At 40.8% G+C, this 19,403-nt stretch overlaps 1 protein-coding gene and 2 non-coding genes across 3 annotated transcripts in view; all 3 read right to left on the reverse strand.

Moving 5' to 3' along the window:
- Positions 1–9,922, reverse strand: part of LOC128302924 (matrix metalloproteinase-2) — a 220,366-nt gene extending 210,444 nt beyond the window's left edge. Inside the window, exon 1 of the mRNA XM_053039777.1 lies at positions 9,765–9,922. Coding sequence (XP_052895737.1) covers positions 9,765–9,904 — 140 coding nt within the window. The 5' untranslated portion in view covers positions 9,905–9,922. The remainder of the gene's footprint in view (positions 1–9,764) is intronic.
- Positions 9,923–10,239: 317 nt separating this feature from the next.
- On the reverse strand, positions 10,240–10,312 carry Trnar-acg (transfer RNA arginine (anticodon ACG)). The gene has a single exon. It is a non-coding gene; the product is annotated as a tRNA-Arg (tRNA).
- Positions 10,313–12,101: 1,789 nt separating this feature from the next.
- Positions 12,102–12,185, reverse strand: Trnal-uaa (transfer RNA leucine (anticodon UAA)). Its single transcript has one exon. It is a non-coding gene; the product is annotated as a tRNA-Leu (tRNA).
- Positions 12,186–19,403: the final 7,218 nt, after the last annotated feature.

Genomic DNA, 19,403 nt, shown 5'->3' on the forward strand with positions numbered 1-19,403 from the left:
GGACTAGTTTTTTGAAATGTAAAAAGTAGCATTAAAAGGATTTTAAGTTGACACCATAATTATTTACAACTTTAAGCTTATCGTTTTGCGCACATTTCAAAGCAAATATCGAAAAAGTAAAAGTATTACATGGAAAATTTTTATTTGGATTGCTCAGATCGCCAAATCGTCAGATCAGATCAGAAGTCGAGCTTCTGAAGATGATAAAACGCAAAAAATGGTTTGGTGGTCAAACGTTGGTACTGGAATAATTTCCATTAGAATTACACACATAAATTTCGTACACATAATTAGATGATTTTACTAAACTTACTTAGTAAATTAAATTACTTCGAACATTATGTTGCGTAACAGTTTAAAAGCATAAGAAGCATGATTTAACCTGGGGTCAAAAATGCAATAATGAAAACTGCTGTGCAATGACAGCGGTCGAGTGGCGTTGCCCGAAGCTTTGATGAAAAAAACAATTAACTCGTCTATTCCCTTTTCTAAGCGAGTCAAATTGCAATCATACAAAATAGGATGATTTTGATAAAAAATGTTGATTACAAATAGCTCAAAAATTGTCCCAAGAAAGTTCCCTAAATAAAGAAAGCAATAAATAAATGACTACATCTTTAAAATAAGAGGTAAAACTGCAAACTAGATGAATAGTTTGTAAATAGAAAAGAAGAAAGAGGCAAACAGAACGATTAAATGGAATTGAATAGACGGTAAAGTAAAACGAGAAGATGAAAATCGGCAGCAGAATAATATCAAAGAAAAGAAGAAAATAATAATGGGTAGAACGAACATAATCAATAATTAAAATCTTTACAAAACATAACCTCAAATATAGATATTTATTTATCATTTAACTGTTACCGTGCGAGAAGAAAGATAGTTTCAATGGTTAGCTTACGCTCTACCGTGTTATAATGAAGAATGCTACCAAAAAACGGTTCCACGTACCATGCAACAAAGTAAGTCAAATAATTTTTTGACACCTAAATGCGGCTAAACACGCGAGGAAACAGCAAATTACACTCGAAATAGTGCCAAATAAGAAGCCGCAAAAAAAAAATCGCGAATCTTAATGGGGACGCCTGGTGGTTAAGTTTAACACCGCGCGTTCGAATTGCATCGTAAATGATCTCGTTGATTTTAAGCACCAGCACCATTGACCCCCTTTGTGTGTGTGTGTGTTGAAACATTAGCTTTTGCTAGCCCGCACTCGGCAAAAAGCTACCACCTTCTGCTGCTGCTGCTGCTGCTGCTAATGGTTTTTTCGTCCCGCCAGACGCCCAACGCTCCGAAGTCGGACACGGAACGTACTGCTGCGATCAGTCGTTTGGTATTTTTTTTGTTTCATTTTTCTCCAGTTTCCTGGTAACTCGTGTACGTTTTCCACTAAAAGGGCACAAAACCCCCCGTTTCCGCCACCTCCCCCCCATGGGTACAAGGGACCGGAAAATGAAACCGACCGAGTAATGGTATCACGTCTGGGAGATTAATAAAAGCAAATAACACACCGACGCGCTACAACTACTTCGTGGTTGGGAAGCTTTCGGTGCGTTTCGATGGGTCTGGGGGCGAGGTGTGTGTGGTCAATAAAACAAAACCAAAAAAAACCCTCCCATGCTAGGCAAAGTGTCATGAAGGTGACCGACATCGAACGGAAATGGATAGTTTTCCCACCGAGAAAACAAGCTCACACACAGGCAAATTGAGTGTGTGTGTGTGAGAGCTTTTGCTGAAGGAAATCAAACTGCTAAAAGTCTGCCTGGAGCTTTGCTAGTGCAACAGCCACGGCACACAGTTCTTTTCCGTTGTTTTTCCCCCTTGGTGTGGGGTGTGCCCACGATTGATGGGATAAGAACTCTGTACAAACAATCGGTTTTGGTTTCCTTTTTCTCGCTTTACCACTCTTTGCGAGGAAGGAAAACACGGCAACAATGGCAAAGTGTGTGATGAAATTAAAAGGATTGACATTTACCATTAGGGGACACATAGGGGCGAGGGGGTCCAAGGAACGGACGGGACGAGGGTTGAAGTTTAGAAAAAGGGTGGTCAGTGTGAAACTTGTACACAATCGTAAAAGATATAAATTTCCCACCACCCTTCTTCGGCTGCGAGCGATGGGACAACACAGGATATCCTTTACAGTCCTTTACAGTGCGGTCATAGTAACACCGAACGCGGAGCAATGAGGAAAATGTGTTTAAATTATCCACCCTCCAAACACGTGGAAGAAAAAGGAGCAAAACAGAAAGGTTAATTGTACGCCCCCTGAAGTGACGGGCGCGACCTCACAACATGGTAACGTAAGGGACCCATAAATCCTGCACTCATGTCATCGCTCGGATGTGCCTCGTGTGTTTCGGAGGATTCCACGTTTCCCCCCGTCCCAAAACGGACGATCCGAACCATTTTCCGTAAATCTAATAAAATGAAAATCCATCTAATGCCTCCCGGAATGGGTTAGGTCATCGAGTGGCACCAACTCTCCCACACCAACTCCCACGGCACGGGCCGGAAAATGTCACCCCATCGAACGACATGCTTTTCTTTTCCGATTTTGACCTTAGCCGAGGGTTCGGGTGTTCCATTTTCCATTTCCCACCTGTTGCGTTTGCTTTCTTGATTGAAAATGGGGAAAGGATGGGGAAGATAGGGGGGTCACACCCCCGGGGTGAATGTGGGGATCCATCGATCCATTAGGCCACTCATCAACCATTTTGCTAAAAGGTGAGTAACGGTTTTGTAAGTGGAAGAGTGAAGAATGCGTGGTTTGGTCCGTCGTTTCAGGGAGGAAGGGATATCCATTTTTTTTTAACAATTCCTTGCCTTGTTTGTTGCGTTTATATAAAATGCGATGCAGGCGTATCGCGAAACCGTGTGCTATGGCCACGTTTCCCTCAGTGCCGAGTTTGTGATCGGCACAAATTTAACCTGCGCTTGACAGTGATTGGATTAGAAATGGGGCGCTTGTTATTCAACAAGTTGTAGCACTGCTCTCGTTCGGTTTTAATCAATGTCGACCGGTTTTACAAGGTATAAATATGGACATAGCTAGAATCTAACTCCTCGTTGGTGTGTTGATAGGGGCAACGGTCTTTTACACGACAGGATCAGTAACAAACCCCATGCAACTATTCCCTCTCAACGTTTTTAAACAAACAGAACTTTTAATTAACAAATGTATTTAAACAAATTGACCAATTTTGAATGATTGCATAAATAAATACCTATTGAATTAACACGTTCCGTACCGGGTCACCCAAATATGGGTGACGACTATGTTTCCTAGGGACCCGCGTCACCCAAAATTGGGTGACGGGTATGCTTTAGCGAAACCGCACCAAGTGACGCTCAAGTGCACGTTGGGTAAAAATTGCAATTTTACATGAGTTAATAAATAGTATTCAACAAAGCAGAGCAAATCTATGCTTTATTAAGAGATTTCCTATATTTTATGTGATTTTTTTTTTACAATAAATCCGTGTGATATTTGCTCTGCTCAAATCAAATCTGCAAATATATCAAATAGCAAAATTTTAGTAAAAAAAAATAGTCAGAATAAAAACAGTGCTTCGCTACCTTCCGGTTAGAAAGAACAAGATGACAATAACTATATCTCTTTCTCTCCAACGGACCAAAGAATGGATCGGTCCCACACACAGTACGAACGATTTTATTCGTATCATTATCTAGCAGAATTAGCGTTTTTTAGGCCCGCAGGAAACTATACCGTTTTGTGCTTGGTACGGAACGTGTTAAATAAATTAAATAAATGGATGCAATAAAAAAACTTTTTAACAATGATAAGCAATTAATGAATCTGTTATAAATTCCTCCTACCTCGAGGTATCCTGGGTCGTATTTGGGGATACGCTAACTAACCAAAACCTTACGTTAATGCTACCTAAAACAAAATATATTAGCATTTTTCATAAACTTTTTCGTGTCCATGGCTGTAACGGTCTCTAAATTCTATGGTTGGTTTTGACTTTCTGTCGGATTTTTGCTCTAAAAAATTATAAATTTGACTGATCTTGACAAACACTTTTTTAAAATTAGGTTCAGGAACTTAATCTCTATTTAGACGATTGCTCCACCGTCTAGGAGGAACGCAAGGACTACTTTGCCTTCGATTTTCATCTTTAGATTCTGCTGCACTTTACGCTAATTTCTGGTGTGGCCAGCACAGGACTTCTGCTTGGAAAACTGGCTTTTCTCTAGATGGAACGTTTTATTAAAGATACCATAACGTAGATCAGTTGTCTCCAAAGGCCAGTCAAATTGATCACATTGGTTGAAACTACTGTAGTTGGGGGCCATTTACACATTAACTTGCGGGGCCTTTTGCACAGATGATGGAAGCTTGCGAGCCCCGAGCAATTGGATATTAAATGATTAGTTTTGCTTTATTTTCCCGAGAAGAAACCATGACAAAATAAATGCGATAGCTTAAAAAACGAGCCAGGGATGAGTTTTCTTGCACAGTTGGTAGGAAACTCGTATTAAAAATCGCTTAAATTTGTCTAGTGGATTAATTTAATTTAGATCATACGTTACTCCAATTTTCTGGTGTAATTATTAGCTTATTTATTGATATGGGGCATGTCACCAAGTCCTTCAAAATTGTAATGTCTAATGTAAGCATATCAATTCACATCAATAGGATAAGAAAATATAGTAAGTATGGTTGGGAAAGAGTCAACATGGAAGCTATGTTTTCCCCGTTTTTATCTTACATTTATAAAATATAATCAAACTCGACAATTGCTACCGACCAGATACAAATCGCGAACGTTCAATTCCATATATTCCCAGTATTAAAGATAGTTCCTCATCATAGCCGTTCGATACAAAAATATTACAAAGTAGTCTGTCCAAGAAGTGAGTCCCCAAAAAATCACACCCCTCTGTACCTGTAAGGGGTGTGTTCGCAGAGGACGGTCCTGGATGTAAGCGAGTTTCAATGAGGCAGCAAAATGCTTTCAACGAATGCTACAGAAAGCAATTAAAGCATTTTCCCAGGGGCAGCTCCCTGGACACGCCCGACCCGCCAGACCACTAGACTACCCCGGCCCCGGCCCGGACATCAATATAGGAAGGTCGAATCCCATCATTCTTGGTTTCCTGCCTCAGCTGCTTCCCTTGGCAAGGCGGCTGCTAGCAAAGATTGGCCCCACGAGAGTAATGCTAAACCCATGCCAGAGAGTCGGCGAAGAAAAGCTGACAAAGATGGCAAATGCAACGGCCAAGGTGGCAACCTAGTGCACGACTTTCATTGCAAGGGAAACCTCCCGACATGGGGGGCACAGGGAAACGTCCTCCGACAGGATGATAATATTACATTATATATTAATTATTGTTATTAGTAGCAAATTGCTTCGGTCGGTTCGGTCGCACCGGGACACCGGGAGGAAACACCGAGCCTGCTCCAAAAAGTCCGTACCGGTGACGTTGCGACCAGCACTAGGTGTGTATGTGTGTGTGTGTGAGTGCCTTAATGGAAAATATGCTTATAGCAGAAGATTTTCGCCCCCGAAATCTAATTACAGTCGATATGGAACGCGCAGAAATTAAAATTCGATTTCAACGTTAACGCTGCCAGTCCCGGGTGGGGGTCTCGATGATCACGGGACGGAAAAAAAATACAGCGGAAACGCCGGTACTCAAAATGGTTTAGTTTTAGTACTGAACCCAATGTAGGACAAACCCACAATCATTTCGAGTAGAAAATTTTAATTTTTATGCCGATTATTAAAGTAATATTCGAGGAAAGTATTGGCAATTATTGTTTACCCTTCTGTGGTCAAACCCGATACTGGTATTAAAGAATAATGGGATCGAACATTCAGCGAACTGTGTATTAATAAAGGGTTTAATGGTTTAATTGGATGTCCTTGCGGCAATAAGGTTTACCCAATCAGCCTAATTATATTTTCTATTGCATTATTTAAGAAATAAAATTAAATGCAACTTACAACTAAATTTTGGTGAATTGTTCTTTACAATCATGTACTCGATTTGGGGGTAAACCAATCAAGCTTACTATTTTCGCTAGTAACTATTGTAGTTTTTAATTAAGCTGTTGCCCTCTTCGGTGTTCGCTAACGTAGACTTGATCGTATAAATTCTTAGCTTTGGAAACTTTAAATACTTGAATAGAAAAAAACGATAAATATCATTACGCATAAAGTAATTTAAATGTGTAGAACTGAAATATCGGGAATTAATATTCACAAGACAAATTCCAAAATTACCTATTTTTTTACAAAATGTTAAGTTTAATGAAAGCTTTACAATTGATTTTAAAAGAAAAAAAATCATAAAAAATTGTTTCTGGAAAGATTAATAGTCTATGAGGATTCATGAAACTTTGAAGGTACATAACATAATCAAGCAAACATATAAAAAATTCAATTATTGACATTGCTGCTATACCTTCAATATTGCATTAGTATAGGACAGTGCTCGCAAACTCTGAATTAAAAATTACCAGAAAGTGGCTCTAAATAATTTATTTGCTATTAGTACATCGTACAGGAAAAAGCAACCGTGCGTTCACTTTCGAACAGCATTCTATTAACCAGCTTAGTGAAGCAATCATTTTGGAGCACAATTTCACAATTGTGGTTAGTTATTCAATGGGTAAGCATAGGATATTCAATGCTTAGTTTTTCATCATTTTCATTGCTTCAAATGTTTTTAGTGAAAAGTATGCATTCAAGGCAGAAAATAGCATTTATATTATTGATTATGATAAGTTTTTGTTTCATCTTGATCCTCAATAGAAAAACTTGTGTGGTTCAATTAACCAAGACAACCGAACTTAATGGATACAGCAAGATTTGAAGATATCACTGTTATCAACAAAAAACTGGAAAATATCTAGAATTTATTCTAATGATCACATGAATTACCAATAAGGATTAAAGGTAGTTACAATTTGTGGCAAAATTTTTAGCAATCTTGGCATGCGATAGATCATTTGCGATAAAGTGCTGCAATGAAAGTTCCAAAGAGCGCATTTGGTTCGAGAGCTGTACTTTGCCGACCACTGACGTCAGTATACTTAAGTACATTACGCATTAGTTATATGAGCGATAAGCAATAGAAATGATTAAGTGTCATGAGAACCGCCACTCAGTTGAGAGAATCACCGAAGGTTTTTTTTTGCAATTCTGTACTTTTCTTTCAATTCTTATTACTAGTTTAATATAATTATTACAGGGTTTTTGAGATGATGATGAACAACGCAAGCACCTGTCACCTATCACCAGCGCAGCACATGACATTTCAACGGCTTTACTTGACATCACAATCCTAGCAGGCATATTTTAATGCAAGCACAGGATATCACAATAGCAATGCAGCTTATCACAAAACTCGTACAACTGTATCATCCAAGTACGATCCGAGCAGTATAAACGCACTCTGCGAAGGATTTTGACAACCAAACGATGTTTACTGAATTTGTCGAATTAAACATTTTTTTATTAGAAATGCATTAATTGTTACTAAGAATCAACGTCTGACTGTCCATCCATCCATCCAAAATCCATCCTAGGATCGTACTTCACTTCTACCGTCGTACTGGTGTGTGGTAACCTACGATCATTATATCATCGTTTAAAAAATTAAACTTTGTTTTTCACCTCCAAAATTTACGGTAAATAATTGTAAAAAAAAGGTCTTCCACATAAATATTAAACTCAAACAATTCGATTGAAGTGGACTGCATAAAAGGAAGCCATTTAACAAATATGCCATACAGCTACAGCACTGCAAAAAAAAAAACAATAAATGGCCAACCAATGGCAGGAAGTAAAAGGTGAATCAAAACCAAGCACAAAACAATCATAACATTTCCAAACAATTACGCAAAACGCAAACCCACAATGGCATGCAAAAACTTTGCCACCTTTTGGGAAAAACGGCTGCATTTGCAAATGTTTACCACACCGGGGGAGGGGAGTACACCGTAAGTGGCGCCGGACCACCTTCATGCTTTATAATACGCCAAAGAAAACACTTGCGCTCGAAAGTATACGGTTAACGGCAAAGTTTTGACCTTTTATCATCCACCCGTCGGTCCGGCGAGTCCAAACCGACCGTTGAGAACGTTTCGTATTGCCGCATTAGTTACTACATCCACCTAGCTCAAATTCATAAACTTAAACCTCCGTTCCAAAGCACCGCGTGAAGTTGTCACATTTTTCATTGCAAGGTTTTCGAGAAATCCTTGGAGAGTGTGGGTGAGAAACGTCGGACATGGAGATATGCATCGGTTTGGTGTTGCCAGAAACAATTGCCTTACGCTGCCCGTTGTTGTGACCACTGCCACTACCGACCGGCAAACCGAACTCCCCCTCACACTTGGTTATGATTTTGGTTTTGTTTTGTTTGCAAAGAAAAAGTACCACAAACTATGTCAAACCCACACCCCGGCCAGCCTGAATCGGACACGTATCTTACGGCCCCCGATGAATCCCGCCTAGCGCCACACACACACCCACACACACAACGTACGGGCACGTGGCGCCACGTGACGTGGTTCCTCTTCCACTGCACGTGATGTAAATGAAAATGGCGTAAAACCCATGGCCCGGGGTTGGAAAACGCTTTCCGATCCAGCTGTTGCATGGATTGCTGTGTTTTAAAAGACGACTGCCCGCACTGATAGTCTTCGGCAGAAAACGTGAGCCCACACCCCGTTTAGACTGTGGAGCGGGCAAGGAGTAGACAAAAAACAATGTCCGTGTATGAAAAACCCTCTCTTCCCCCCTCAGGGCGTACGAAACAACCACGAACAGGCCACGAAACCCCCAAACGCACCACACAAATCCAACAGGTGGTTGACCAAGTTGCACAAAAAGGCGTCTGCCGAGCAGTTTGAGTTTGAAGATTCCGAAAGTCCAAACGTTCACAGCAGACGTTCTAGCGAGGCTAACCGCCTGGAAAACTCGATGGTCTGGCCGAAGAAGGGGAGAAAAACAAACGGTGAAACCAACGAAACGAGTTCGGGACTTTCTTTTAAAGTTTTGCTGCAAAACCCCCCCAAAAACCTTCTTCTCCTCGTGGAAACGCCATTTGGTTGACTTTCACAGTTCAGCCTACTGTGGCGCTTCTTTTCGGCTGTCTGAGACGGTCGCTTGTTTTGCGATTGCAAACCCCCCCCCCCCCCCCCCCCCCCCCTGGAGCAGATGGTCTCCAGGTTTCCGGTTCAGCCAGCCGAAAGTGGATGTCAATTATCCGTACTTCATTAAGCGCACAATTAGCACCGGAGGATGCAGAGGACGCGGGCCGGCTCTGCACAAACAGAATCACTCAACTTGTCAATTTGATTTAGTTGTCTCGGGGCTGGTCGTCCCACACCGTGTGGACCGGGTCCAAGGGGGGCACAAAAAAGGGTTCTTCCCTTGAAATTCATTTTGCTTTGCAGTTCAATTACACTGCCCCGCACCCAAAGGCAAGTGCATTGGATCGTATATTTATCCCACTATCGCTCCGTTCCTTCCGAAATGTTAAGTAAACAGACGAAAACCCTGAACCCCGTTCACTTTGCCTGTCCTCCAACAGTGGAACAGCGGAAGATGTTTGCCAATTTGTTCCTGTCAAGCGAGATGACGTCGGGAAGGTGCCACTTTTCCAAATCAGTTACGAGGTTGATTGTGTTTTAATTTAATTAAGTAATAAATTGAGTATCGAAGCGCACGCGACGCACTGGCGCGCTTTGGCTGTATGAAAAAAAAACCGGGGTAATTGCTTACCTCCAAGTGACGATGGGATTGTGCCACTTCTGGCCCTGGATGATGTACCGACGGACTCGGGGACTCACGCGTATGTCAATCGTTGGCAGGAAGTCTAGCGAATCGGATACGTCTGGTGCACCACAGCGTGGCTTTTGCATCAGTTCGTATGTCGCTTCGTCGATTGTTCCCGTCGGATCGAGACCGCCGAACGACTGGTAATATTAAGCACAAGGAGAAAACATTAAAGTTAAAAATGAAAACAATAATGATAAACAAATAACTCACCTGCAGCATTTTCACAGCAGTCTCTAGTTCGTCGATTGTTCGCAGATTGCCCGTTTCGATGTTGGATTTTTCCAAATATCCATAGCGCATCAAATAGTTTTGCTGCAAAAGTAACAAAAAAAAGGGGAAAACATTAACGTTATTCAATGGTAAACAAATAAGTATCACAAGAATGATGTAAAAAAGTATGCAAAAAAACTTCTTCACACGATCCTGCCAGGAGTCGAACCTGGAATCTTCTGATCCGTAGTCAGACGCGTTATCCATTGCGCCACAGGACCCGCTTGTACACGTGTCGTTTACAATGCTACAGCTTCTGCGCAACAATTCTATGCGCTTTACTCACGCATTTACTCGAGTGAATCATACCGAACCACTGCGTCACAGCCGAGCTTTATGCGACAAACTAGATATGTTGTGTGACAAACCGCTTCTGTTGCGCGACAACGCAACAAATGTGCTGAAGCAGTTGGCGGTCAGAAATTTAATTTTCAACAAATTGGATTACTCGTCCGTTTTGTTTTGTTTTCTTATTTGTATTTAAATTTAAGCAATGGCGAATAATTTTCAGTGGTGTATATTCCATCAACTAAGAGTTGATAAGAAAGATTTGAAAATTCGTTCGCTTGCGTACAATATCAGATTATTTTTCTTGAGAAACTGCCATACCATTTTCAAAATTAAATTAAATTTAAATGTTTTACATTTACAGATAATGGTTAGCACAAATATATTCATTACCAGTCTAAGTTTATAGATTGAAATAGATAGATTTTTTTTGTAATATAGGGCAGTTTTTAAGGGATGCTTTTTTCCAATATTTCGTTTCATATAAATTACGTTGCTAAGTTGATTTAAGACTATTCTAAATCTGCGACCTCGTAGACCTTAGGCAGGTTTAGAAGATGTTCCTAATCGATCGATTTATTCGTGACCAATTGTGTTAAATAAAAGTGCAGCGACTGTGGCGTTTTCATTTTCACATGTTTCTACTTGATTTCTTGATATCAAATAATCTTAGAAAGAAGGAAATGTTTGTTGTGAACAAGTTGTATTCCCGTTACTGAAAACATATTTTTTGTTTACTCAAATGCTTCACCATAAAAAAATGCTCCTCGTGAAAATAACAGTGTTAACCATTTTGTCGGATTAAACTTGCTATGCTCCTCATTTAATCAATAATTTATTTTGAAATTTGTACGTGTGTGTCGTATATAAAATATCTTCAAAATCATTAAAAGGTTGATAAACTTCAATGGAAAAATGACAAATTAAATTTAAGGCTTAAAATGTATACAAATCTTCAAGTACTACCATAAAATAGATCGAAATATTCAAATTTTCTTCGACATATTCCATTTTCATCATTGATAAAGATAGAACTATGGCCTAACACACCCGAGATAATGTGCGATTTCACTGTTAGGAGAAAGAAATGTCTCCAAACTAAAGCAAATTGTACTGTAGAATAGATTTTTTTATTTATTTAATTTCTATTATGACGGCAATGCCGTATTTTCAATACCGCTTGTGTTGAGAGAAAATAACAAATGGCACAAGACTAGGATAGATTTGACCTAGGTTAAAATTTCAAAGGATACCTGTGGAGCAGTTTTTGCAAGATCGAGAAAATTTATGTACACTGATGAGCCTAACATAATGTTATTTAGAAAAGGTAAAAGAGGATATGACGTAAAAAAATCAATTAGTGCTGAATAACGTTCATAATATATATAACATATATGATATTATGCATAGCAACAGGACGGAACAATTTATTGCATAGCACTATTGTGAATAAATATCAATATATTAGATTAGTAAAAAAATGTATTTCCTTAAAATTTTCTTTTGTTTCGTTGAGAAATCACCTGTATGATTCCTACACTACCACACACACTTATCACCACAAGACACATATTGGAGGGTTGTTTACTGAAGAAACAGCTATGTAAATAAAAGCATGTTTTTTAGGCGCACGAGAGAACACAATCGTGAAGGCAGAACTTGCGTGTCGTCTTCACAAAAGTATACCAACAACCCCCACAAACCATAAACTGAAACAATTTCTGTCAGAAGTGGGGTTCGAACCCACGCTCCCTTACGGGAACCAGAGCTTAAATCTGGCGCCTTAGACCGCTCGGCCATTCTGACTTGGCATACGCATGTGGGAAATTTAAAAATTTCCAGCAAAGCGTTTTATTATTCCTTTTAGTGTAATCCATATTTCATTAACAGAACAAATATTTCGTCTTCGAACATTTACCTGCTAAATGAACGTCATGCAACCAAACACATCAACAAGTTCTTAGAGCAAAGAGAATTGGTTCTCCTTATCGATGTCCAATGGAGGCTCCTTATCGATGTCCAATGGCAAAAGAGTTATTGGAACACAACGCGGAAGAACATCGCGTAATGAAGTGCACAATAACTGTCAATTTGGCCACTCGTGGACAATAAAAGCAACCCAATTGGTGCCAAAGCAGTTGAAGTCGAAAATTACTTACTGTTTTTCACCCGATTACTAGGTGGCCCGATGATGGCGAGGATGAAAAGTGCCTGAGATGCCAATCTGTAAAGTGTCTAGCCGTACCCGATTCGCCACCCGATGGGAATTGACCTTCCTTGGTCCATCCAGCCGAAGCTCCACACCCCACCCTTATCGATGGACAACTCCCGCCACTCTTTCTCCGCCGCCAAACAACCACTAAAGCGAGGAATCAATTCTTGCGCAATTGAATTATGACCCTACAGTCTTCACAAGGGGGCAACGAAAACATAACCAAGAACAAGGACTTACGCCGCCACAATTGAAACGACACGATAGAAAGTGGTAGTGAGCTTGACAACAGCAAGAGAAAAAAAACCTCTCTGTGTCCCTTCGTGTACGAGCGTCCTTTCACCATCCAAACACGGTGGTGCGAGTGTCTCGCTCCCCGGACTTCCGGCGGGATAAAATTGGCAACCATGAAAAGCACACAACCAGTTGCTTTTTCCATCCTCATTTTGCATCCCTTTTTTGTTTGTGCTGCCCATAGCCCCAACCATCGTGTCAATTACTTTCACAACTTGCCGTAAGCAGTAAGTCCTTCTGAGCGGTTACACTTTTTTTTTTGTCCTTCCTTCCTTTCGGTCTTCGCGTGCACACTTGCGGTCTTAATTGAATTGTCTCTCGATGCCCCATTTAATGAATCGTTCCCGCCAAACAAAGTCAACCCGGTCGAATGGCGAATGGCGCCAGGTTTCTTCATTGGGGACCAAACCAACAACCCCACCCAAAAGGGAGCCTTCAAGCGGCAGCACAATTAAATGCAGCCCCGGAACTGCACACGCACGTTTTAATTGATTCGTTTAAGTGAGGCTAATAAATTTTTGCTACCAGCGGACACCGCAGGGATGCCAGAAATGATTGGAAGCGATTAAATTATCGAGTTATTGTTATTCTGTTCGTTGGAAATCTTGTCATGGTAGGAGTTTAGCGTATTAGCGCATCTTCCTTAGGAGGCGAACCGGGCCCGGAGTGTCGTTCTTTTAAATGACAGTTTCTTTTCTAGCTGTGGCCCACTCAGCCCGGCAAACGATAGCTCCCCGGCCCGACACATCCGGTAGGAGAGCACACCGCGCGGGTTTAGTTTTCCATTCCCGGAATTGAGCGGAAATCACATCATAAAAGCTTTCAGCAACAATTTCCGCCGTTGCCGTTTTTCGCCTAAAGTGGCGGATGTACGACGGCTAGAAATGAGAAGAATTGGGAACAAAACGATACCTCTGTAACGGTCGGCCGTACTGTGTCGTCCATACCATCTTGCTATAAAAAATCCCACCTTAACCGTAGAGTTGGCAACCATTCCATACGTTTTGACGTATACAATTAACGGTTTTTGTAGGTAAACAATGCTTTCTATATACAGGCAGTCCCCGAGAAACGCTATTATAGCGGACCGCTATAACCCTGGAAAATCCGCATAACTCGAATTTCCGCGTAAGTCAAATCCTGGTGCAATTTCGTTTATACTTCAAAGTCACAGAGTCGACTTCCTTCTCTAAACTTTATTTATGCAGCGAATCAGTCGGTTTTTAGAAAGATTACATTAAAATAAGTTAGAAAGAAATGTTTCATGTGACAAAAAAAAGATATTTTCGACCAATTTTTACCCTTTTGCTTCGATTTTGTGCTATAAATTAGCTCATCTGTCAAATTTCCAAAAACCGCATACCTCCGAATCCGCGTGTAAGAGGAACCGCGTATCTCGGGGACTGCCTGTATATATATATTCTTGCAAATATTTGAAAATCGAAACGTTAAATGAATATAGAGCTATAATGCAATATTATACACATTTTTTATAGCACACATATTATAATATAAAAAAGAAACAAGTAATAAGAAATGCGTTGTATTACAATCCATTGTTTACATTTTGGATAATTCAGCATAATCATTGTCTTTATACGTTTAGTTTTATGTAATGTATTTATTTACAATTTAATCATTTATTCTAGACTTTTTGCTGCTTTTGCGTATCTAAAATCTATTTCATTCATTAATTATGTTTTTCTATGTTATGATTAAACTAACGATCCATTTCAAATTTTAAATCGATAGAATTTGACTCGAAAATAAGCACAATATGAAAAGAAGAAGACGTCATTCTCCATACAAAATGTATGGAATACCCGGGTATGCTGGTTGCCAACTTACGTGATAAAGTTTAAAATAAATCAAAATAAAATACTTACAGCCTGTTGAAAATTACAATTTATGCACCAAAAAATCGGATATAAAAAGATGGGAGGCTACAGAAATATTCAGGCCAATACAAGCAATGAATCAAAAGTAATTGCAGTTTAAAGTTGAAAAAAATACCTGGGAATCCGGTTGCCTACTTGAAGGTTAAGGGTATTTCTGCCGTCACTCGATTAGCGATACAGAAACCAATATGCTGTCCCGACAGCTCTCTCTCAGTCCGATTGAACGATTTGAAAAGTTCTATCATGTTGGAATGGCCCCCAAAAAGGGGTGAAACAACCCCTTTCGTCAGGAATGGTCCAAAAGGACACTAAAACGACCGAAAACACATTCACCAACCGATGACCAATATAGTTTTCTGAGGGCATAAAGCAGCAATTGCAAGCCGGGAACATGCTAAACCACTATTAAAACAGTTCCCAAAAGGGAATTTTCTAAACATTAGAACGGGGGATGGTGTTGTTAACACGGTCAAAATCACAAAATTCAACGATCTCTACCCCCGTTTGACAATCATCCTTTCGTTTTCGTCAGAGAATCATCAAATTTCAACATTCCCCCCAAAAAAAACCGATAAATTCGATGCCCCCGTAACAACCGATTTGCATATCCCTTTCGCACGCTCGATCCGGAGATCCGCTTCGGATTCGGTCGGAATCCATTTCGAAAAAAACACTGTAGAAACTTCTAAACGGCGTAGGAAAAACTAACGAATCAACAGAAAAAGAATCTGGGGACGGGGATTGGATGACTTCGCCTTGCCCGATGATGCTTCTGTGGTGCCCTTTCGAGAGTTTGATCGTAAAAATCAACGACCCCCCGCGGTTCGTCTACGGATATCGGGCCGTTCGGGGTCTGTTTTGTGGTCCATTTAGTGTTTTTTTGGGGAATGTGCGGAGCTATCGGTATTGTTTGATGGAAACATTTCGACCAAAGCTCAACCAGTGCTCTCCCCCCGGTGGAGCAAATAGTAAATGGATATCCGATCGTTGAGCTTCAGACAGCAATTGTACCGTCTCATGTTCGACAGAGTTTTGCCTTTTTGTTGGTTGATGAGATTCAGGGAAACGATTTAAGCATACGACGACCACTCGATGTGCATCATATGCAATACGTCAACATGTCTATTATTCTATTCAATTAATTCCACCCCGTTGATGCTGCTTTGACATTGCGAACAACCAGGAAGTCCTCGCAATGAACCGGAAACGGCACTAATCGCCCTTGTCTTATGAGGCTTTTATCAGGGATTAGTCATAAAGCTCACTATTGAAAGCAATTGTGTCACCTTCACAAAACGGATCGCTTTACGATATTTTCACCTCAAAACGGTCCCACATTGATGTGGCTGTGACGACCAGAGGAGTTGTCCACCGCTCAGAATTGAATGGGTTTTCCTATAAATAACCCTTAAGCCGTACAGCTCTCGCACGTTGTAACACACGGGTTGGCCCCGATGTTCTCGGTTGATGCTCGGTGATAAAATGTGTTCCCGAGCACCGATAACCGTCGATAAGGATTATCGAATAAAATGCCTGGCCCTACCCGGGTCCTACCCGTACAGAAGTAGAATACGCAACCAACGGCCTGTAGGTGTTGAAAACGCGTTGGTGAAAGACACAACTAATAGTTGTCCACATCGGTCAATAAGCGGCGGTGCTTTTAAGTGCTCTCCAAAACGATCGAAATTCTAAGCGAACGGGCATCTGCTGTCCACAACAAACGATGATGATGGCTTTGTGAGCGTTAGTTAAAATAATGCAACCACCCAAACGGGGGGGTTGGGGGACTGCGAGTAGCCTGCATGAGGGACACCCGTAACATGTGTACCTGGCATACCTGAAGCATGCCTGAAGTTGGCACCATTCCAGGGGAGGCTTTTTACAGGACCCCAACTTCATTCTTCCACCTTCGCAAAAGGGACGATAGAAAATCGAAATTGGCCTGATTGAGATTGATTTCAAGTGGATAAACTTCGCAGCAGGTGAGGCAGGCGAGCAAGTGTGCATGAAGGGGAGGCGTATTGCTGAATGGACCTGCCAAAACCGGACATCACCGGGAGCACACGGCCAGACCGATCGGCTGATATCGATGCGAACCGATATGGATTTTATTTATATTGTTAACTGCATACACTCTTCCACTCAGCATGCCATGCGGCCCCTCCAGCACGGCCTATTATGTTGAGGATGCCTATGGAGCATTGAGGATTGGCGCATTGATATCGGCATCACCCACAACAACCGCTCTCGAGTCGCTCAAGTGCGGCTTTTTAGACGACGGCCTAGTCGATCTGTCGAACGTTCGGGCAGCCGTCCAATACATTCTAGAAGGCTGGGGATTCGCGCAGCCCATATTGATTGACACACTCGAAAGCGGCTGCGCTCCTCACCCCGGGAGAGCATAAATAGAATTGTTTCCAACCATTGCGCTTCCCCAACAACACAGCAAAAACAAAATCCCAAACACCGATCCGGGTCAACGGAAGGCCTGTGCAAGTGACAATGATTCCCAATCGCCCGTAGGTGATGAATGCTTCGGCGGTGGGTTAACTCACCCGAGTTTCCACTTTCAGCTTTCCCACTGACTTCCACAGGCTGAAACAAATGACAGTGGCGCACAGTTTGTAAAACAATGTATATATTATTTTTTCTTTAGCTCCCATCACACCGGCATCACCACCGTTCTATTCATGTCAGATCTGTTCTTTTTTATGATTCGTTTCGAATGACTAATTACACTTCCGATGAGGGTAACTTTCCTATTGAAGTGGGGGGATGGGGGACCCCATCGATCACAACTTCATCACGCGAATGGTTAATCCGCACGCGTGCAAGTGCATAAAGCCAAAGTCATGACTTCACACACCGGTACGTGGTTTTAATAACATTCGACGAAGCATCGAACGTGTGGCTCTATACTCGTACTCAATGGATTCGTCATAACGTTATCACTTTTGCTTTTATGAAACAATATTCCAACGCACTTCTAATATAGACACGGTATGTTGCGAGAATTTCAACTTATATCGCAATTAAATAATATTAAATCCGTAACGGAGGATGTCCCACAACTAATTGCATCCCACCATCCTTTTTTGTATATATTTTATACAGGCATTGGACTTATTGGCTGACATTCGCCTCTTTACTTTAACGTATATTAGAGATGCGTTAAGTTTCTCATTCTCTTAATCTGTACAATTCTTACCTTATTATATTTATTTAAACATATTTATGACTTTTAATAATTTCAAAACATTTTGTTCTCTTTCTTCGTGATTAGCTAGGATTTTATCGATGTTATTCCCTATTTTGAGCAATAATTTTTCTTTCTTATTTCTTCATTTCTTTTTTGCTGCCTTCACAGCCTACTAAGATATGTCATATTGTTACTATGTCCCCACAGTAAGTACAATTTTCAGGATCTGATTTTGTTACATGATAACCGTGTTTAATTCTTGAATGGCCAATCATAAGCATTGTGGCAATTGCTTGCTCATGATTATTGAAATCATTCCCGCGGTATTGAACCACCGGTGGATTAATTATTTAAAGCTTATTTTCTCTCAAATTTCACCATTCCTCTTGCCATGCTTTTACTATTCTTTTTCTCCACCTGTTTCATCATGTTCTTTCCGGGTTAGATCTTCTTCATTCTGTTCAACAATGCCCAATTAATCGATCCTTGCCAGACTTTCAGACAGTAAAACATAAGCCATAAGTCCGCTTTTGGTATTTTTATTGCAATAAACTCACAATCAATATAACAACCATACTCTCGCCCGTTATCCTACTCATTATTTTATTATTTGTTATTTTATTTGTTAAATTCAATGGGCATCCTGTGACCCACTTGAAGCATTTTTAAAGATTAGTTTTAAAATGTTACAAACAGAAAACAATTAACAGTTGACCGCACAGCACAAATACAATTTAAAAACGCATTTTTAACATGTCAGCTTCGTAACGATCATAAACTGCGTTAAATTATCGGCACATAATTAACAACGGATCAGAGGAGCCGTAACGACTATGACTGTGACCTTTTACCTGGGACGTATAGATTTAGTCTGGAGAGCAGCGTCGGCGAGTCAATTCGATAGTCAAGCAGCCCAGCGACAAATAATCTCTGCGCATTACAGTTCCGCTGTTTTAGCGACTTCAGGCTAAGTAATGCGCAGCATCCATCATAGTCCATTCTGTTCCGTACAACACCTGGCTGAAACTTCCAAGGTACGGCAAGGCAATTCACTGTTTCTTCGTGTCTGCTTAATATTTGAGCTTTTTGGGATTCTTCTGTAGAGCGCCCAACATTATTTTTTAGCCCATTAGATTTTAGCCCAACATTATTCGAGGGATTCTCATGTCCTAAAGTACACAATTGACCCCTTTTGGCTTCGTAATACTCCAGAACAAAATTTGAACGGTTGCACGAAGCCGGATCAGGCTAGAAGATCGTAATTGTCCTCTAATTGATTAAACAGACGAAGCTGACCGGCTTGTGTAGACACTCATTCAGGTAGATCTCTCTCCTGCTTACAGTCCCGATAGTAACGCATGGTGCACATCGTTTCCATTTGGGCAGATCCCTTGCAAAATCATATATTTCAAGATAAGTCA

The sequence above is a fragment of the Anopheles moucheti genome, chromosome 2 (assembly GCF_943734755.1).
Source record: "Anopheles moucheti chromosome 2, idAnoMoucSN_F20_07, whole genome shotgun sequence".
NCBI classification, from domain to species: Eukaryota; Metazoa; Arthropoda; class Insecta; order Diptera; family Culicidae; genus Anopheles; species Anopheles moucheti.